Genomic DNA, 22,859 nt, shown 5'->3' on the forward strand with positions numbered 1-22,859 from the left:
TATTACAAGATTACAATGACCCAGTGTGGGGCTTACTGCTGAATTGCGATGTATAAATCAGAAAGTCTAAAAAAAACTCGAAAAACTTTAACAAAAATTTTTGGATTGCCTAAATTCATTTTTAAAGGTAGGATTTTAGATTTTTATATAAAATATGAAGTTATCAGTAGCAGTAACGTAATAACATGCGGCGCAGAAAGTACAAATCTCAGAAGTGGAGTGAAAAAAAAAACAACTAATTTAATTTTTTTTAACAAAAACTAAAAAAAACAATTTAAATCCTCAAGAGCAATGATTAAAATTTATAAAGCTACCGAGTCTACCTCAACAAAGCTGAGAAGTTTATTTCAAAAATGAAAAAAAATTTCACGAACTAAAAAATTTTTTAAAACATTAAGACATAAAGAAAGTACAAAATTATAATTCAAATATCAAATAATTTTTTTTAAATACAAAAATATTAATAACTAATATTAATTCAATTTCTTGAAGAATGTATATCGTTCAGTTTAACTTTAGGCTTGTTATGCTTAAAAAGTGCTTTATTAGCAATTGGTAAAGACAACTGCTTAGCAGTGTTTTCCATAGAAAATACTGAAAAAGGGTCGTTTGTGTTTGAATAAGGTTTAGCAGCCTTTTGAGGTTGTTGAAAATGACGTGGATTAGTACCTTGTAAGTTATTTTGATTGTGTAAATTCTCATGATGCTGTAATTGGTTTTGATGACATTGGCGCTGTAAGAAACCTTGATAATTTTGAACATTAGGATTTTGCAAAGCAGCATCCTGAGTGTTAAAAGTGTTTTGCTGATTGAGCGATAGATTTTGAAACTGCTTCTTAAAAACATTTGGCTGATTTAATTCGTTTAAATCATCAAGATTATTTTCAGTTAAAACTAAGTGTTTTTCATTTACTGTAGTTGCATTTAAAGGAGAGTAAGATAAACACATGACATTACTTTTAACAAACTCTCCAAACTCTTCATCAAGTCTTTCTTCCTTTTTAGAAGAAGCCACTGTACTAAAAGCTGGAGTAGTATTTTGCAATGAGGTTTGCTGAGTTGATGAAAACCATTCTTCAGATTGCAAAACACCACTCTCAAATGTTTTTTTCTCTTTAGTTGTAAGAAATTCCTCATTGTTTTTATTATGACAATTAAATTCACTGAAACCTCCTAAATTGCAATCTAAAGTTTTAAACGCAGAGTATCTATCTGAAAAGTTATCAATGATTGGAGGATTAGATGAGGCAGTAAGATATTGGGTATTGTTTTGAGTCTCAATACAATTTTGTGAAATAGAAACATCTGTACTTTTTGAGAAATCTTGTGGGAGTGTGCTTATATGCGTAAATGAGCTAACTGCTTGTAGAGGACTCACTGATTGAACTATTTTAACCGGTGGTGTATCGTGAGGAGTTGTAAAATACTTAACTTCACTATTGCTACGTGGATTACTGATTTCTGTAAAACTATTTTGAGCTGAATCTGTGAAAAAATCAAGATCTATACTGCTAGGGAATGGTGACACAGTAAAAAATTCTTCAGATTTATTTGATTCAGATTTCAAGTTCATAAACAAAGGAGAATCTTGCATAACCAACTTTGAATCAAAATCTCCAAATTCAGCAAATGTATTTTTAAGAGAATCATCCAATGGTTTACTCATTTTTGAATTAGAGTTATCTTTGTTAATCTCATTCCAATCAAAAGCAGAGAAATTCGTATGAGCAGTAAGCTTACAATCTTTTGTCATGTGAATATTTAAATCTAAATCAGGTAAAGAATCGGTGGGCAACTCGTGATTCCCAAAATGATTATTATAGCTCGAATCAAGTTTCTTTACCGGATTATTTGATAAATATGCATCATCAGTCCCAAATAATTGTTCTTTATAACTTGTGGTTTGTATATTCGTATATACTGATGTTTTATTTTCAGCAACAACACAATCCTCATTAAGTAAATCAGGCAGAGAAGAACTTTGCTTAAAGTAAAGTCCAGGATTTTCTGCATCATTAAATACTTGGAAACTGTTAAAATCACTGTCTTCACTATTTGAGCAAGTTCTAACAATAGTATTTTCTCCAACTTCAGTTAAGCATGAAATATTTTTAGAATCAGATATACCATTTATAAAAATTAAATCTTTACAATCAAAGTTACGCGAGGGTTGAGATACCTCTAAACATTTTAATTCCTTCTCAGCATCAGGACTTTTTTCAGGTTTAATTGGATTTTTTTTAAATATCAATTCATAATTGCTTACCTTTTCAGACACAAGATTTGGCAAATGATTTTCGGAAAACGCATTTTCAAAATCTGCCGTAAAATTTTGTTGCTTTTCATGCCAAAAATCAGGTACCTGTGTTTCAAAATTTATTGGTGATTGCTCATGAGAAACTGTATGCACAACTCCTTTATCTTCTTTGTTATAGTTTACCCCTTCCTTATAGATACTTCCTGAAGACTTTTTAAAATTAGCTTCTGATGAGAAAGTAGTCATTTTGTTAATGATATCTGCATTATCATTATCAAAAGTGGAAGAAAAATTACTGCTAAAAAGTACATCAAAACCTGATAAACTTTGATTTACAGAGGGAAAAATGTCATTTGCTTCTTCATATTTTTTGGAGGATAGAAATGAATCGTCTTTTTGAGAACTCAAGCTGATTTTTGCTGGATGTTCAAGATTTATGAGTTCAAGAATAGGAGAAACTGTATGATCTGAAAGAAAGTGTATAAAGCTTAATATTAAAACAAACCATTTTTATTGATAAAGGTTTTATTGCATATTTATGCATTTTACAATTTCTCAGTTAAAAATAATTTACAAAAAAACTTACTTAAATCTTCACTGATAGCAGTATTGTTGCTTGCAAAAAAATCCAAATCTAAAGAAGCAGTCTCTGAGGGAGATCCTGAATTATTTTCTAAAATGATTTAAAAAAATAGCAATATAGGAAAAAAAAAAAAAAAGAAAGATAAAAAAGTCATTGATCCTTCGCAGCCTTAATAAAGTTCATACTTAAAAAATTTCAATACTTTTATAAAACTAAGTATGCATTTTTGGATGTTTCATTCTAACCTTTATTTTTAAAAAATTCAAGAAAAAAAATGTATTTTTAAAAGTATTGGAGTCATCTTATTTAAATAAAAGAAATAACATTTAAGAAAATCAATTTGAGGGAAAAAACAGCAGGAACATATTTTTTTGAGTATTAACTACTAAAAAATAACTGAATTTGCTGCATTTAGTTTACAATTAAAGCTGTAGTTTTAACTATTTAAGAAAATTACCTTTAAAATTTGTTAAGAGTAGATCACTGTGAATAATATAATTATAAATATGTTTAAATCCTAAGGAAAAAGTCCAAATAGACCTATTCTTCATCAACAAGTTGTAAAGCCAAGTGTCAAAGTTAAGACTGACATCTATTGATTGATTTGTTGTTGAATTGTATATTTGTTTGATATATTCAGTAAAACATTTCTTTAGCTTAAGCATTCAAAATTCTCTTGGTTTTAAACTTAAAAAAAAAAGATATCTCAAAAGTGAAAACTTGTTGCCTTGCCATTTTTCAGATGGATTCATTTTTGATCATTAAAATTAACTGAACTAAAATTATTAAATAAGATAATTTTATACCTAAATATACACAAAAGTTGTTAATTGTGTATAACAAATAAGTGTCAAAAATTGATTTATCATAAAATAAACATTTTACTCTTTGTTCAATCCTTAACCAACAGACAAATAATTTCTGTAATAGAAATGTAAACACAATTCTTATTTTCACATTTCACAAAAAAGTGAATAATGGTTCATAATCTTTACTCAGATTTTATGACAATATCATGCTATAAGGACAAAAGAAGTATATAAAAAGAGTTTAAAATAGTAACTGACCCATTAGTGATTTGGAATATGACATATTTTCAATCCAACTCTATAAATCAATTTTAAAATATGATTATGATGTAAAATAAGTAAATAACAAGCTATAACTTTATTAAACAAATATATATTAATAAAAAACACATTTATCAACTAATATAGGATATTTCAATCATTGGTCAGGGAAATTAAAAACTACAACAACAAGTAGAGAAACTATTGCTGTAACAAGCAAATGAAATCGACAACTCACAACACCAGAAATTTGATTTGAAGTGAACAAAACTTTGAATAAACCTGTAACTCTTATTACAGTTAAGAATAAGAATCTAATTAACAAGAATCTAATCTGTTTGCTTAAGCTGCTCTCAGAAAAGATCAAAATAAGAAAATAAATTAGGACCTGTTTATATGGACAAGGGCTAGCCCATTTGCTGAGCTAGCCCGGAAAATGAGCCAGTTTTAAAATTGCATTTATATGAATTTTGACAAAAAAATAAAAAATGATATCGAGGTCAGCCTGGCTTTTTCTAGCAGGGCTGGCCTCTTTATCGGTAAAATGATAACTTTAAAGATAGCGGCTGGCGACAAAAAAAAACATTACATTTTAACAATATGTTTAACTGGTATTATAACACAAATAATGCTTCTTACAAGCCTAATTGTGTTATACAAGCTCTACAAATTTAAATTTGATACTTTTTTAAATATTATTCTTTTACGAAAACGATCACAATCACTGCAAAAGATGAAACAAGCAAGAAAGAGGTGCTTTAAAAGAAAAAATCGTAGTTGCTGGTTTAAAACTGGCAGAACTGATTTATGGTGGCATAATATAATAACTGGTGTAGCTCCCATTGATGTATGGAAAACAAATTTTAGGCTTTCACGGTTTCTTTTCATGAATTTGGTTTCAGAGATAAGCCCTTATTTATCTCCTGACCCTTTTTCACCTAACTCTAGAGTTCTATCAGCAGATAAAAAAGTAGCTGTTACTTTACATTACTTAAAAGATATTGGATCTTTGGGAAATTATAAAAGCAAAACAACTAAAATTTTAAGTACACGGAAGTTGGCAGTTTTGTTATTAAATTTATTATTTTATGCAGAAGCTTTCAAATTTAAAAAATGTAAGAGTTTATATGCATGCGTACAAATTTATTTATGAAATTAACCAGCCCGTTTGCCGAGATCTCGGCAAAATACAGTGAGATCTCGCTATCCGGGCTAGCTCGTTTATTCATATAAACGCAAAACAAAATTAAGTTAAAATATTGATGACATCGATATCTCGGTAAATGATATTTTTAAATGATACATTTACCGCTTTTCATGTAAACAGGCCCTTAGAATGTGCCATTGCCCATGAGTAATACACTTTGTAAAAGTACTTTGAAGTGACAAGCCAAAGTTTGAAGAAGAGTTTACGTTTACTGTAGTGACCAGAGTGAGTGGTAGTTAAAGTGAAACATTTGGTGGTTCCATTATGGTTTGGACAGTTTCTCCAACTTTTTAGTGGGAGAAACTTAAAATCAATGGTATACTGAAAAAAAGATACAATAAAACTGTGCTGGATTCAAGTTCCAACGGGACAATGACCCTAAACATAGCTCCGAATTATGCAGAGGTTATTTAGAACAAAAACCAAGTAAAAATGTTTTAAAAAGCATGGTTTAACTTCTACAAAACCTTGATCTCAACATTTTTGAACTTCTATGGGATGAGCTGGAAGAAATGAGCTTGTAACTAGTACTAAAGAAGGATATGTGGAGTATCTTTAAAGATAGTCGAGATAATGTATCATTTAAAACCTTTTATAACCTTTTATAAATTTCAACAATTCTAAAATATAAACTAGTAATATTATGCAAGAAACCTTTTTTTCTTGACTTTTTGCAAGCAAAGTATTTTTAGATACTGGCAAACATACTGGTTCAGGCATCAAGATATCCTAAAAAAATTAAAACATAAAAATGTGTATTATGAAAAAATTATGGTGATGATTTTTTCTGGAATTACTAGTTAAGCTTGTTATTATAAAAATTGTTTTTTCATTTTGGTTATCCTGAAAACATAAGTAATTTTCTAAATAATTGCGTTAAACATTTTGAAAGCAACATCAATAAAGCAATAGAAATAAAATTTATATACCATTTTCATTTTCCAAAAATTTTACTTTTTTTTGTTTAAATTCTGTAACCATTAAGTATTAAGAATGAAGCACTCAGATTCCTTTAACATTTTACCATGTTCATATAAATAATAGCAGCCAATAAACCTTGCAAAATAACGAATCTGATCAATGCACAGTATCTTTTTATAATATGATGAACTTTAAACACTTCATTATGTTAGGTACAGAAATATTTAAATTTAGGTTTGATCTGAAGTGATAAATATAAATTTTGATCTTTCAAGTATTAAGAAACTATACAGTATACACCATTTTTCTTTACAATCTGTTACTACTATACACTACACCTCAGTATTAATTGTATGTTTTCACATGTTGAACTGTTAATCTATGATTATAATACTTTTTTCTATTCTTGCCTGTTTACCACCTGTGGCAAAGCATTTGGTCTAATTACTTTATTTCAATTTATTATTTTAATAACAATTCAAAATAATATATTTTATCTTATTTCAGGAAAATGGGGAGAATAAAAAGATGACAGTAAACAGTAAGAAATCAAATCTGAAATAAAAAACAAACAAAAGTTCAGACATTTTTGGTTAGGGATTCACTGTGAGAGTTACTTAACAACTTCCAACAAATGGTGATATATCACTATACTACTACTATCAGTTTATCATTAGTAAGAGCAGCAAAAAATACAAAGCTTCTTTGGACAGCATTGGGTTCAAACTTAAAGATAACAGTCATAAATCAATTGCATTGTTTTCAAGCATCAAAATGTTTTGGAAAAATCAGGCTTTAGTTCAAAATTGTTTAATATTAGGACATTCAATTAAACAGAAGGTTTGTGTTAATGTAAATGCTGCAGCAAATCTCTTGGCCAATAGATCTTATGCTAAAAGGAAGATGAGGGACAAAAAAGAAAAGTATCTATAACTGACTATTTAAGTATGATATTTCTGAGGAGTTTGATCAATCAAAGCAATAAGCTATCATTACTTCTGAAAACACAGAACTAGCTGAACTATGTAATAAGAATAGTTATTTGAATTTCAAAGATTTTAATGCTTGTAAAAAATGTATTGAAAGTTGGGTTAGCGATGAAAATCCAACACTCATTTCCAAGATTTAATCAAAATACTTGAGCAATGATGGAGCAGAATATATAGTAAATCCAAGACTTTATTGATGCCACAAGCACATTTTGAAGATGATTTTCAAAAAGCACATTTTCAAGATCACCTTAAAAATGCTTTTTTCTCACGGAAAAACAGACAAATTCTTTCAAAATTAATCACCAAAGAAGTCTTGAATAAATGTTAAGGTTATTTTGTTTCAAGGTTGTTATAAATGTATAAGTAACTTTCAAAATAAAAAAATTCATTGTAACTTGTTGTAATTTTTTTACTTTCAGCTATGTGTACACAGACACTATAGAGTGGGAGTACAGCAAGAGGTGCGGGAGAAGGAGTGGACGCATCCATGCTTAACTGATTTTTGAGGGTAGGTGTCTATTGTGGATAGATAAAGGAGAGCATAAGTTTAGCACTGCTTTTTTTTCTAGAAGAAGTTGTAAGGTTCAATACATTCCTTTTCCCATCAAAACATGCAAAATTTTACAAAAAATTTTAAGTAAAGTTTATTAAGCAAATTTAAAAATCTGAAGTTGTGGATGAAAAAAACTTGTGAAAGAAAAAATCTGAAGTTGTGAATAAAGTTGTAAATGAAAAAAACTTACTAATGAAAAAGTAAACCTTAAGGATGGGCATAAGTTTTGTAAGATTACTGCTGCAAGCTTTACAAAAAATAAACTACTTACATATGCATATATGCATGCATACATACATACATACATACATACATACATACATACATACATACATACATACATACATACATACATACATACATACATACATACATACATACAAACTTCAAAAGTTTAGGAGTGGATTGTTTGAAAATAAAGTTATTTAATTCAGTTGAAAACTAAATTTAACTGCTTATTAAAAAATAAATACTGGGTATACCAGTATATAAATGACTACTTATTTTCAAGAGAAAAGAGTAGCTTGACCTCTTCTGTATTGTTTTCTTTATTCAGTGAAAACTTAGCAACAAAAAATTTTATTGATGAGTAACAATGTTAAAGCTTGTAAAAAAGCTGATAGTCAAAAAAAAAATTTTGTTATTACTATACACTACACCTCAGTATTAATTGTATGATAGTATCTTTTTGTAATATGATGAACTTTAAACACTTCATTATGTTAGGTACAGAAATATTTAAATTTAGGTTTGATCTGAAGTGATAAATATAAATTTTGATCTTTCAAGTATTAAGAAACTATACAGTATACACCATTTTTCTTTACAATCTGTTACTACTATATGATCAATAGTAATAGAGTGTTAAATGATCAATAATAATAATTATGCTTATAAATGAACATGTACTTCTTTTTGCATTCTTGAGAAACATTTCAAAGTTAAAAAAAAATTTTCTAAAAAAAAAAGATAAATACAATGACAGTTATGGTAAAGCTTTCAAATTTTATGCACACTTTTATTTAAACAATCATAAAATAAAAACTTACAATACTTGAAAGCTTAAAGTGGATGTTAAAAGATAAAATTTGTTTTTTAAAATGCTCTGAAAAATAATATTGTGCCAGCCACCGCCCTGCATCTTCACCAGATATTTCAAGCTCAGACCACAAATTAAAAACATTTCTAAAAAGAAAAAAAAATCATTGTATGACGAATGGAAAATAAAATAAAAACATTTTCAGCAAACTTCTGTATTTTTCTTATTTTTAAATTAAAAAAACAGAACTTTTTTTCCTGTTTCTGTTAAATTCTAAATATTTCCTTTAAAATGCATGTATCAGTTTTCAAATACAAAGTATTATTCATAGATTTTATAAAATATTCAATATTTTATTGCATTTTCCTTCATTTTTAAAAACTGTCTGCAAATGCTAAAGTATGGAAATGACTAACTTTTTTTTAATAATTTAAATTTCATAAGATGTACTTTAGGTATATTACTTTTGTTATTGGAATTATCAATATAGTTTATATTGTCATTTTTATATTTAAATTTATTGTCAACTTTTGTTATTGGAATTATCAATATAGTTTATATTGCACCAACTTATTTTGTCAATGTCAATCTAGATTACATACGTTTAAATTATTTTTCCTGGTATTCCTGCAAATTTCTTCTTAAGATTATTTTATCAATCAAAATACATGTAAATAATGTGCGTATTCATTGAATAAAAGCTTTATTAATTGAGTGGAATAAAATTGATAATAGTAAAGTTTCTGATAAAAAAATGACCAATCAAAAAATAAAAAAGCTTGCAAAAGATCAGTTCATTTGTGCATAAGTTGTATAAGGTATTTGCATGCATCTATTTGTACAAGTAGTTTAGTCTAGTCTTGTGATGAAACTAGTTATGAACACTTTCAAACTAGGTGGACAATATTGCTCCCATTTAGCATTAAATCACCAAACTCATTTTGAACAAACTATTTTCTTTTTATTTACTTTAGAAGATTAATCACTAACCAGAGTCTTAAAAGTACTAAACTAATAGTTCTCTATGCTTTCTACACAACATTCAGAAATCTGCACAAACTTTAAGTCTAAACAGAATTAAATTAAGAACAGCGAGATAATCACGTATTCAGTTTATGAAACAGCATTCTTAGCACATTTAGACATGCATTATTTTTTTCCACTTATTTAGTATTTAGTAGCAAGATGAGCATGGCAAAAATAGAATATCAAAAAATTATCAAGGTTTTTTGTGATAGAAATCAAAAAGCTTTGAAATTGGACATTGCCAAATATTTTGCAGATCTGGGTTTCAAATGAAAAATAGTTTATAGCATTCTAAAACAATTTGATAAAAATATCACAATTGAGAGATTAACATATTTGGGTAAAAAATCCTCATCTATGAAACATCTATTAAACAAATGAAAGTGTACTGAATAATAAAAAACTTTCTATTTTTACAGGTCCGATGTGTATTAATGTTTATAAACCTTCAAAATATGGTCCAGACATACTTTTTCATTAAATCTTATGCAATAAACAAAACATAACTTAAATTTCATACTAACTAAATAGTTACTTTATTAAAATTCAATTTTTTGCAGATTTTTTTATGCATATGTTAAGCATCTGCATGTATGCTTTCTCATTACTAAAAATTACATGATTAATTAGATATTTAATACAAAAATTATCTGTTTGTGTTATATTTTCATCATAGAACAAAAGTTCTAACTTTCAGATTTGATCAGGAAAAAAATCTGAACCAAGTTCTCTTGTATGTATACTTTTATTTACCGAGATATTTGTTTGAAATGTTTCTTGCATTAAACAAGAATCAAAAGCTATCCAGCTTAAGTAAGATTTAGAGGTTTCTGATAAAGAACTGGAGAGGATGAGAGTATTGTGATATGATTGCTCTATTAAAATGGGTGTTGAATATTTATTCAAGAAGATGGTGATCTTTTAATTGCATTAAACTTATCAAATTTGTTGCTAAGAAGCTAAGAGATAAGTATATCAATTTACCTTGTTCTCATGGAAAAACTTAAAGTTGAGTTCATGAGCAATGAAAGCTTAATCCTATGCTCTTAAAATATTATTTGAAATTCCTAGATGAGCAACAGGACCAGCTTGGTGTAGAAGCTACTTTACTTTTGCAAAGGCTGTACACACAGAAAGATGGCAAAGAGCCGGAAAGAGAATTTCAAGTTAAGATTGTACTTGCAGCAAATAAAACAGTTAAAATTAGAAAAAAAGTCTATCAAAAGACTTTGCTACATTTATAGAAGAGTCAAATTATTAAGCAAATGCTAATGATAAGATTCAATCTAAAATTGTGAAAAAAGAGATGAGCTTAATTGAAGCTATTCCGACAGGGTCTGAAAATCTTAAAAACTTTTTAAGCCTCTACTAAAAATTAAACAAACACCAATTGCCATGAGATTATTTGTCACAAAAATAAGAAACAAATTGGGTAATTATACCTTTGATGATTTGATTTTATCCATTCTACCAAAAACAGATAAGAAACATAAAATTTAAAGATAAAAATACAAGTTACTAAAGAATTATTAGATCTTAAAAAAAAAATATCTTCTAAGTTTGAAAAGAGAAAATCTTCACTCCACAGTTTATTTAGTAATTTAGTTTTATTGTTAAAATTTAAGTTAAAATAATTGATAAATTACCCAGCTAAACTGTACACATATGGCCCAAGAAGGCTGTAACCCCAACTTGATGTTCCAGAGAAACCCTCTGGAGGGAGTGATATATACACACCCCTGATATCAAAAATGCAAATATTAAAATCAAACTATTTTGTCCAAGAAAAAAAAATCCTTTTTAAAATTCTCAGTTTTTAACACATATTGTTTGAATAATAGCTTCATATACTTTGCATTTATTTCAGCATAATTAATTCTTTCTGTTGAATTATGAAATTTTACCTTTGATCTGATAATAGAAATATGACTTATGAAGTTTTTTGTCTGCAAAAAAAATTTTTTTTTTTAAATTCACATTTCGTTACACAAATTGAATAACTTCTTACTTTTGCATTTTTATGACATAAGTAATTTTCATCCAATCTTTCAAATGGAACTTTAATTTATATCAACCATAAGTATTTTTGTGGTGGCGGTTAGAAGAATTTTCAAAATTGTGTTTTTATTGAACTTCTGGGAAACTACTGTTGCTCATTTAGTTTGCACATCAAGTGACAACAAAACTCACTAGTTTAAAAATACATCTTTCTAATAAAAATCAATGACAAACACAAATGAACATAAAATTTATGTTGCATATTTCTGCTATTTCTATTGCAATTTACAAATCTTTACTGTTATAGTCCACAAAACAGAGTTGTAGCCATTTTCCATATTCAGGATGGCTGTTTGTTCTTTTGTATCGCTCCCAGTGACAATGAAAGCTGGTGCAGAGATTCGGTTGCTTGTTCACTGAACTTACCGAGAGGCTCTTTTCGTTTTTCAATGAATTGTGCTATGTGATAGAACACAGCATGAACTTTGGGAGTCACTTTTACCCTTTCTAAGTCTGTAAATGAGCTCTTAAATTCAGTAATTCAGTAATGTGGTAAGCCATTCTTCTGCCTTTGACCACCTGTCTTTCAATGCTTTGTAGAGGAGGTTCACCACACCCACAAGAAGATGTAGTTCCATGGGTGGAATCAAGTCAAGCACAAGTTCGCTATTTGACTTAGAGATAAGAGGCTCATAGACTGCATTTTTGAAATCTTTCGCTTTTTTCACATATTTCCCAGCAGCTTTGAAAGCTTCAAAGCAATTTTGAAGTGATTCAAATGTACTAAGATTTCCACAAATTTCCAAATTTTGCAAGTCAGTGTCACACCATGTACATGGGTGACTACTTGCATGTGACTGCAAACCACAAAGAATGTTTGCCAATTTCAAGTCACATGACACAACAAATGGAACATTTTCAGGACAGATCAAGGTCAAAAGCTTCTTGACATTTTCATAATTTTCTGGTACATCTTCAGCAACTGCAACAAGAAGCTGTCGTTTTACACTATTGTCTACTGTAGTTTGGCAAGTCAAGGTTTTTTTGCTTGGTGGGCATGGAATGGGACTATTTGTATTGAGCTCTTGAATGCCCAGACTGATTTTGAAAAAGCCACCACCATTATCCAACCCCAGCTTGACAAGATGTTCTGAGTATATTTGTCTTTGTGTCAAGATTGCATTTTGAATCTCTTTAAGATTCTTGCAGTGTACAACAATTTGTTACCTTGTTTTTGTTTGATCTAGGGAAATATCAATTGTACTCTGAGAAAAATAATTGGTAAGTTGACTTCCAAGATGCATAAACTTTGCTCTTTAATTTGGTTCAATAACTGGTGATTTTGTAACTTGATTCAGAGTGGTGGCAAGTTTTTTAATGTCTGAATTAGACAACCCTGTGTTTGACTGAAGCTGCACTAAATCCTCTGGTCTCAGCTTTGGTTTACTACCAAAAAGGGTTTTTGAGCAAGAAGAACCTAGAATGATGTTGAAGTATTTTTGTAATAAATAGTGGACATATTTAAGATATTAATTGTTATTTCTAAAACTAAGAGTTTGAAATAAATAATAAATAAACAATTCTTTTACTTCCAATCTTAAAACAAATAACTTGTATTGAAGCAAAAATAAAATGCTTTCTATTTTTCTCAAATCCATCTTATAAAATGTTTCAGAGTAATGTTAGCTTAAAAAATTAGATTGTGTAAGAGGAAGAATTCTTCCACCTTTCGCCTGTGTGACTCTGATAGTGCCATGTGGTGAAGCATCTTTAGAAGTGATTACTAAAGATGCAATTTGTTCACCTACTGTGGGGTCTACTGAAGCAAGTTGGATCATTTTTTCTCTGAAGGTATATTGAGTGCAATTGTGTGTCAATCTTTTTCCGAATACTGTCAAGCAAAATGAGCAACGTCTTTCAACTTTTGCAGATTGAGAAGTGTTCAAATTTTCCAAGGGGTGTTTTTTATTCAGCTTTCTATTTTGCAGATCAGGCAATTACAAATCTGACACCTTGTAGTGGGGTGAATGACTATTGTGGAAAACTGAAAAAGAGTTGGAAGACTGGTATTCCCTCAATTGTGCTTTCTTTGAAGACAAATTCTGCAACTGTCACAAATGCATTCAAGGAACTCTTGCATCATGAAAGTTAATTTGACACGAATAATGCTCTTTGATTCTTTCAATCAGAAATGGTGTAAGAATGCGAGTACACTTTTTCATACAAAGTATACACACTGTCTTCCTGCAATCTTCATGTGATTTTATTGTGTTTGGCATTTTCAAACTTGTGAGTTTTGTTGTCAAATGATGTGCAAACTAAATGAGCAACAGTAGTTTCCCAGAAGTTCAATAAAAACACAATTTTGAAAATTCTTCTAACTGCCACCACAAAAATACTTATGGTTGATATAAATTAAAGTTCCATTTGAAAGATTGGATGAAAATTACTTATGTCATAAAAATGCAAAAGTAAGAAGTTATTCAATTTGTGTAACGAAATGTGAATTTTAAAAAAAAAATTTTTTTTGCAGACAAAAAACTTCATAAGTCATATTTCTATTATCAGATCAAAGGTAAAATTTCATAATTCAACAGAAAGAATTACTTATGCTGTAATAAATGCAAAGTATATGAAGCTATTATTCAAACAATATGTGTTAAAAACTGAGAATTTTAAAAAGGATTTTTTTTTCTTGGACAAAATAGTTTGATTTTAATATTTGCATATATATAAGCCTAATAATATAAGCCTATTGACATTGATACTAACATATTTAACTTCAATACTCACCTCATATTAAAGATCTTTCCCTTTAAGGATTTGTAAGAGATAAAATATAGAAACTGTTGACAAATTATAATAGAAAAATAATGACCTTTGCTGAACTTTTTTAACAACAGAGTTTAAATCAGAACAGTTAGCAATTGATTTTGAGTATTACATCTAGATTAAAACTTTTAAGCTGACTAAGTTAATTATTATACTAACTGTATAATAATTAACTTAGACCAAAAGACTTAAACAACTAAACCACTAAAATTTTTTCACAGGTATTTCTAAACATTTTATAAAAATTATTTATCACCAATTATCTTCCATTCAATAGTAAATACTTATCTTCTGATATTCTATTTAATAAATAAGTACGATTGTTAAGTGGAATGAGTAAAAGAATAAGAACAAAACTTACTCAGATAAGTAATTGCTTCCAAGAGAACAGAACAATTCATTAGGACACATTTGGTTTGAATCAATAACAGGAAAACAAACACGAAATACTTTAGATGCTCTGGAACAAAGTACACCAACCTAATTTATTTATATAAATGAAAAGTTTGTGTATAGTAGTTAACTTTCTGTCATTATAAGTTAATTGAGCACAACTTAAGAATATTTTAAATTAATATTTTGATTTGAAATCATAACAGGTCACCAAAAGGTTTAGATTTTGTTCATTTTTACACATGCTATAGGTTGAATGGACTAGAGAAAAAGTAAAAAAACAAGAGAATTCAATTATTTACAATTGAAAAAAAAAATGCTCCTTTAAGATTTTGAAGATATTTTTTTTAAAATGCTTATAAGTGCAAAAAGTGCATAAATAAAAAAGTTGTCTAGACACAGAAAAACAGTATTTACAAGAGCAATCTTAAGAAATGAATGATAAAAGAAGTTTTTATCAGAAATGGCAAAGTACTGAAAGATTCGTTTTTAATTTATATTCAGCCCTAAATGTGTAAAAATAAAACTCCATGTAACTTTTATGTATCAGTTCATTAGTTGTGATAGTTAAAACAACTTCAAATACTTTATGAGCATGTAATAAGCCTGCCATTACTACTGGAAGGTCTTTTTTTACAACTAGTCATGGAAAATGTCCATGTTATAGAATTGCAAGAACTAAAAAAAATATTAACCATCAAAGCAAGCCTCTAAAAACATATAGCCATCAATTAGATAAATGTATTGTTAGTTTTGTAGGGTAAAAAATAGAACTATCTTACATTTCATTTCAAAAAGGAGCATGAAATAGTAGGTGGATTGAGACAAAATTTAAGTTTTTTTGCCACGCTTTGAACTCAAGTGAATTTATTTATAATTATTTAAATCATACATCAACAGCTTGGGAATATTTTCTAAAAAATTCATATCAAAATGTATCTTAATTTTCAAAAAAAAGAGATTTTAAGAAAAAAACAAAAAATTTTTTTTAAAAATCCACATGCGACAGATGCAATTGTGGTAAATCATTTTATATAAAAAGATTATGCAAGAGCTACTATTTACAATAACATCAAGAAATGTAAGGAAGATAAAGATATTAAACAACCATATATATATTGTCAATCAAAGGTATGGAACAATAAGAATTGGGTATTTTGAAAAAAGCAGCAAAAAATACTTAAAAAAAAAAATTAACTAAAAATAATTCCCACTTTATTTGGAATCATAAAAAAAATTTTGTTTTAAGTGTTGAGACTTTATTGCAACATTCTTGATTTACTATGATTATTATTATTATTTTATATAATAGTAATAGTAATAATAATAATAATAATAATAATAATAATAATAATAATAATAATAATAATAATAATAATAATAATAATAATAATAATAATAATAATAATAATAATAATAATAATAATAATAATAATAATAATAATAATAATAATAATAATAATTATTATTATTATTATCATTGTTTTCCTCAGTTTGCTTTATAATTCTTTTTATAATTCTTTTTAAAAAATTTGTAATTCTTTTTATTATTATTATCATTATTATTATTATTATTATTATTATTATTATTTTTATTATTACTATTATCAAAAAACCTACTATTATTATTATTAAGTGTTGAGACTTTATTGCAACATTCTTGATTTACTATGATTATTATTATTATTTTATATAACAATAATAATAATAATAATAATAATAATAATAATAATAATAATAATAATAATAATAATAATAATAATAATAATAATAATTATTATTATTATTATTTTTATTATTATCAAAAAACCTATTATTATTATTATTATCATTATTATTATTATTATTAAGTGTTGAGACTTTATTGCAACATTCTTGATTTACTATGATTATTATTATTATTTTATATTATCATTATAATTATTATTATTATTATTATTTTTATTATTATTATCATCAAAAAACCTAAAAACAATCAAGAATTAAGTTAAAAAGTAAAAAAAAAAAAAAAAAAACAAAGTTGAAAGCTGGTAAAGCATCTATATGGGTCAGATAAAATGATTGCTATGGTTGTTAAAAAAATTCAATTGTAATAGAATACCTGTTAATGATAGATTTTACATAATATAAATTTGTCCAGATGAAGTGAGATACAAAGGTATAGAGAAAAATCCAAAGTACATGCTTGAATGGATAGCAATATATAAAAGGAGTTTTTTTGAGATATTAATCAATGCTCCAGCAATAAATCAAAATGTGAGTAATTTGTAATTTTGATTGATAAATTTCGGAAATATTAATTGGAAACAAACTACTGCTTTGAAATCCAGCAATTATTTGTGTCCATGTATATGCGCCACTGTAACTAAAAATTTTGCTTGAAGCTGAATGAAACTTTCTTTTGTTAAACTGATTAAATTTGTAGCTGCATAAAATTCTGTAAGCAATCTGTGCCAAACTTGTTTAGCATGACAATATAGACCTACACCTAATGGTTGAAACGTGTGGGACAAATGTGATGGTAAATATTTTAGCTTGATGTTTATTTCAATGCAAATACATGCAAAATCTGTGTTTGTAACATGCCTGTCCTAGACTAAAAGGTCAATATCAATAACTGAAAAAAGTATTTGATTAATTAAGCTATTCAATTTAAGAACTTGACCAACATGACCTGCGTAATTACCTAGAACCAATTAATTGCTGATATGAATACTTAAGGAAGTCATTAATTAAGTTATTTCTCTTCTATCCTACCCAACTTGGATGTTGTAAATACGGTGTTTGGTTGTCCCCTTACACACAAGTCATTGTATAGATGTGATATTAATTTGTAAACTTTAAATAATGGCAAAATAATTTCAGCAGCGATAAAACAGTTAGTTACTGTTTCATTGCTATCATGCCTGCAAAAAATATGCTGTTTGCCTTGATTGCCTGAAAATCCTCTGATGCTTTATTTATGATTCAATCATTTTGTGAAACCTTCATACCTTTTTCATCATGATATACCATGCAATGGAGACAGATCACTTTGATTTCTACATTTGCAAACATTGTGCTGAATCTTTAATTGGCTAAACTGATAAGTACTGAAACAATTGCTCTTCAGTGTACATTTTTTGAGTTTTACAAATGTAAGTGCGTGTCATTTTTGTTTTAAATATATAGGAAAAGAGTATCATACTTTTTGAAAATTTAGTTAATCGTTTATTATCTCAGCTATGCTCATTTTCACTTCAATAAACAAATTTCCTAAGTTTTTCGGTCAAAACTTTTTTCTGGAACTAGAAAAAATTGATTTTTGAAAAAGTATCATAATTGTGATAACAATGCTTGTTAAATTTTTTTTTTAAAAAAACTACCTTTTTAGTTTAGCAAAACTTAATTTTAGTTTCAAGAAGTCAAGGTCAATTTTTTTGTTAAATGAAGAAAATACAAAAAATTTCATGAAACGGTTTTAACTCTATGCTCTTTAGTAGAAATAGAATCCCTTAATATGCTCTTAAAACTTGAAGATAACTGTATTTAAACACAATAAAAGTTTACATCACGACTAAAGACAAAAATGTGTAGGTTCATTAACAATAAAACATTTTGAAAACAACTTTTTGGTAAACAAATATTATAATTAAAATAAGTATAATTATTTACAGGCTCATTAAGATTATCAGAGCTTATCAGAGACAAAACTCATCAAATATTGATTTCTCAATTTCATCTAAATAATTTCATTTAAAAATATTTCAGATGATTTTTTTTATTGAGGATTTAAAAGACATTTTATTTGTGATCATAAATATGCATTATGTAAAATATGAAAATTTATAATTCACACATTAACTATATTTTATTATATCAATATATATTATTACATCCATATATATTATTACATCCATATACATTATTACACAATATACATTATTATAGAATATATCAAAATATTTAGTTAAGTAATGACAAACCTTTTCATCCAGTTTGCTTAAATTGAATATCTCATATTTATCACCAAAATTTGCTTCACTTAGATGGAAACTTTGCAGAATACTTTGTTTTGTTGTAGAAATATTGCTATCATGTGTATCACTTGCTGGTGCATATAGAACAGACTCATTATCAGAACTAGAAAAAGGATTAAAATCAAGGTTCTTTTCAGTATTGAATGCAATAGGAGAGTCTCCAAAATCAGAGAACTCTGAAAACTGAATTTGTACTGTAGCTGAGTTACACATTTCAATACTTTTAATAGATTCCTGTTCTTGATAAAATGCCTTTGATGGTATTGATTCCTCATATTTACCAAACAGATTTCTATTTTTAAAATCATCCATGGAAGAGTTGTCTTTCCATTCCTCAGATGTGCTTTGGAAAATTGAGTTGAAAGAACAAAAGTTATTGAATGACTCATTGAAGTCAGATAGGCTGGGATTCAAACTTGTAATAAAATTTTCATTAAATCTTTCATTATCAACGCATCCCAAGTAACTTTTGTCATACTTGGTCTCTTGAAAATTAGTTTTATAACACTCTGATGGAGTGAATCCTAGATTGTCAGTTGATTGTAAATTTTCCTTCAAAGTTGTGTTAGTTGTTTCAAACTCTTGTTCCTCATCAATAGCATTAGATTTAATATGAGAGTCATTAAACAGAAATTTTGAGCTTTTACGAAACTCAAAAAAATTACTATCAGTATCTTCACTATGAATATTACTTTCTCTATTTACTTTAGTATTTATTTCAGCATTTGATTGACAAAACAAATCAACAGACTCTTCATTTGGTTTAAGATAAACACTATCATATAACCCGGTAAAAGTTGGAACCCAAACAGATTCATTTTTAAACTCTGAGCTCTCATTTTTACTTGTTTTTTGATGGTCAATATGAAAAACATTAGCCTTGTTAACATCTGACTGATTGCAATCAAAATTAAGGTCAAGACTATATTCTTCATATTCAGATACCTTCCCTTCTAACTTATTCTCAAAATAAAATCTACAATGCATAGCATCAGTATTCGTGTTAGAACTAGATGGTAAATGTGAATGTTCAGGAAAATCTGGGCTAGTACCATTTTCTGTAACATCAGTATGACTAAATGCAGGAAAGTTAGTACAGCAACCTTCATTATTTTCTTTTATTACACCCAGTTCAATGATCTTGGAGTCAATGTGAACTGTTTCAGCCATAAAAAAATCCAAGTCATTTGATTCTTTTAGATTAAAAAGAGGAATTTTAGTGACTATTGAAATACTCTCGTTATTCTCATCTGATGAGTCACAAACCAAACTATTATTGACATTAACTGTATCATTAAAAAAATGACTACTTGTTGCTTGATCAAAATATGATTCTCTAAATGCCATTTCATCAACATTTGCATTACTTGCTGAAAACTCATGTGACTTATTAACCATAAGACTATTAGGAGGACTTATAATATCAGAATTTAACTCAGAATTTTCTTCTTTTTTGACAAGATTCAAGTCATCAGGCTTATTTTTTGTATCAACTCCAGCAGTCTTTTGCTCTTTGAAATTATAAATTGATTCTGATATTTCATCAAAGTGAAATAATGAACTTTGTTTTCCTGATATATAACTATCATGGAAACAAATTTCTTCATCAGCTGATTTATCTATAGTTGCCCAATTGTCAAATTCTTCTTTTTTATCATTATTTCTTATCACATTTTCACCCAAGTCAAACCAATCTTCATTCATTGGTGATTTATCATTTAATGGAGGTGGCTCATTCTCAAATAAAGGAGGGTATATAGAACTCCCAAAACCATATAAATTGCTTTTTGAATCCATTAAACTAAAACTAAAAAGTAATTTTATATCAAAATTTTTTAAATGAAACAGAAACTTCAGATAACTATAAGAGAAAAAAAGCTAAATAATTTTATTTAGAATATTTGGACAGATTTAAAAGAACTTATAGATATGACAAACGATATTAAAGTTATAAATGAAATATCAAACTAACTTAAAAAGTGATAAATATAAAAAATAAAACAGAAAGAGATTCTAAAAAATATTGCTTACCAGTTAATTAACTACTAAGGTTCCTGACTTAACTTTTTGCATTTTGCTTTTGAAAATTTACCAAATAACCGAGGGGAAAAAACAGCACATATTCAAACTAATTTTAGCTTTAACTTACACTTTAACTTATAAATTTTGAATTTTCTAAATACTAAACTTTGCCGTCACTTGTTTGAAATATCGGTTACCGTTTAATTTATTGCGAATAGTTGTGTGGGTGGGAAAAAAGGCTTTTAACTAGACAGTTACGTAATTCTTCAGGCAAGTACCTTGAAAATTGTATCGATTGATACACAATATTTAGTCCCTTTTTCATTAAGTTCAGGTGTAAGACTTTCTCCAATTAATTACCCTTGCTTAGAGTTGTTAAGAATCAATAATATTTACTCGATATTCCCATACAATAAGGTCAGAAAACAGTAGAGAGGATTTGGCTGAATGAGATCCTTGTCTTGGGAGGGTTTGAGCTGAAAAACTCTCCTATCAAATTCAGCCATGCCTAACTTCGCTCATAAACCAAATTTCATCTTACTTTTAGCTAAGAGTAAAAAAACTCGCATATTCAGTTGCTTAACGTGAAAAAAACGTACAAATTATTAAAAATAATTTTTTTATAAACATTTAACCTTGTATTCAATAAATGTTTTTCCCCCCTTGAACAGTGGTCGACTATAATTTAAAATTTTTTCAATTTTTTATTAACTTTAAAGACAATGTGCAGCCATAAAGCAAGTTTCATACTTTGCCCACCCTTGTTAAAGAAGTAAGCATAGGCGTTTAATATTTCTGTCAATAACGAACATTTAAGAAAAAAAAAATCTTCTGAATAGTACTTTTAATATAAAATTTTCTAAAATAGAACACTTTATACGCTGAAAATAGCAAAATTTTTTGTTGTTACAAATTTATACTCATACGTAGTTTGTTAAAAAAAAAAAAAAAGTTTGTTTTGAAAAATAAGTTTAACTGATTTAATGGAACCTAACTATAATAAAATGTTTTAAACTCAATTTATTGCAAATGACTGTTACAAAGGTTTTTTACTTTTCTTGTTATGGTAAAAAAAAGTTTCAGTTATTTTAGTTTTTTTAACTACTATTTTAGTTTTCGCAGGTAAGGTATTTGCTGTACTGGTATAGTATATACCAACGTCCCTCGCAATTGAATTAAACAAGAAAACTTTAATTCTACCATAAGCTTTGAATCTAATCTTGTTCTGGATTGACCAATAATTTAGTTTAGAGGCTAACTAAATGCAATATTTTATAACAAATAGCTATTTTGTTTTTTTGATTTTTCTTTTGTCAAGCATTTATTCGAGATGCTTAGTATATGTCCTGAATGTAAAAGCAAAGTTAACCTCACCAATGATAATTCAAACAAATGGGTTTCTCCCATAAATTAATTTTAACAAATGCTCAATGTTCCTTTACTTACAGTAATTTCACGCAATGTTAAAAATGATAGGAAAAGTAAAAATACGTTTGATGTTAACTTGAATAGGGCAAATGGTGTTTAGCGTGAAACTTAAACATTGAAATCTAGAGCTTGGAATAAAATTAATAACCGGTTCTGTTAGAAAAGACAAGAAGTGGTTGATAAAAGAAAAACAGCAACAACAAAAAAAAGGAATGAGGTTGCATTGATAAAGAGCAAGAACTGATAAATATCAGAAAAAATATATATGCAAACGGAAGTTTCTAGAATTTTTTGTACTTATTGACCTTAACTATCAAAATGACAATTTTAACAAAATCGATCAACTTAAAACTTTTGCAATATAAAAAAATGTTTTGAACCACCAAATTTTCCCCTTTCAATACGTACATATCTAAATTAAGAATTAGAATCTTAAAAATTTAGAAGTATATTAAAACAAATTTATCAGTGAAGAAAATTTTTTTGCTAAAAAAAATATTTTTAGGCTTCAGAAACCAT

General features: G+C 27.5%; 1 protein-coding gene across 2 annotated transcripts; it reads right to left on the bottom strand.

Moving 5' to 3' along the window:
- Window positions 1-477: 477 nt before the first annotated feature.
- LOC145182717 (uncharacterized) lies at window positions 478-21,107 on the bottom strand. 2 transcript variants are annotated; one of them, XM_090084389.1, is made up of 8 exons: window positions 20,922-21,107; window positions 18,837-20,697; window positions 14,840-14,958; window positions 8,633-8,768; window positions 5,772-5,846; window positions 3,908-3,947; window positions 2,844-2,930; window positions 478-2,724 (listed from the first exon to the last, which is right to left on the bottom strand). In XM_090084389.1, exons 2-8 carry the CDS (start codon window positions 20,685-20,687, stop codon window positions 479-481), a joined length of 4,554 nt encoding a protein of 1,517 aa, XP_089940515.1. In that variant the 5' UTR covers window positions 20,688-20,697; window positions 20,922-21,107; the 3' UTR covers window position 478. The 2 variants fall into 2 exon arrangements, with proteins under 2 accessions (XP_089940515.1, XP_089940513.1); XM_090084387.1 differs by having other exon boundaries at window positions 18,837-20,691; window positions 20,922-20,958.
- Window positions 21,108-22,859: the final 1,752 nt, after the last annotated feature.

The sequence above is a fragment of the Hydra viridissima genome, unplaced genomic scaffold (assembly GCF_058129835.1).
Source record: "Hydra viridissima isolate aposymbiotic clone 2 unplaced genomic scaffold, HvirCarnegie_v1 scaffold_4, whole genome shotgun sequence".
In the NCBI taxonomy this organism is placed as follows: domain Eukaryota; kingdom Metazoa; phylum Cnidaria; class Hydrozoa; order Anthoathecata; family Hydridae; genus Hydra; species Hydra viridissima.

Bases quoted from the DNA above. Each gene is read 5' to 3' on its own strand.
- LOC145182717 (XM_090084389.1), bottom strand. From the start codon at position 20,687: ATGGATTCAAAAAGCAATTTATATGGTTTTGGGAGTTCTATATACCCT. The intron at 8,769-14,839 runs GTAAGTTTTGTT...TTTTCTTTTTAG, and splicing joins GGAAGCAATTACTTATCTGA to AAATGTTTTTAATTTGTGGT. The intron at 2,725-2,843 runs GTAAGTTTTTTT...ACTTTCTTTCAG, and splicing joins TGCTATCAGTGAAGATTTAA to ATCATACAGTTTCTCCTATT.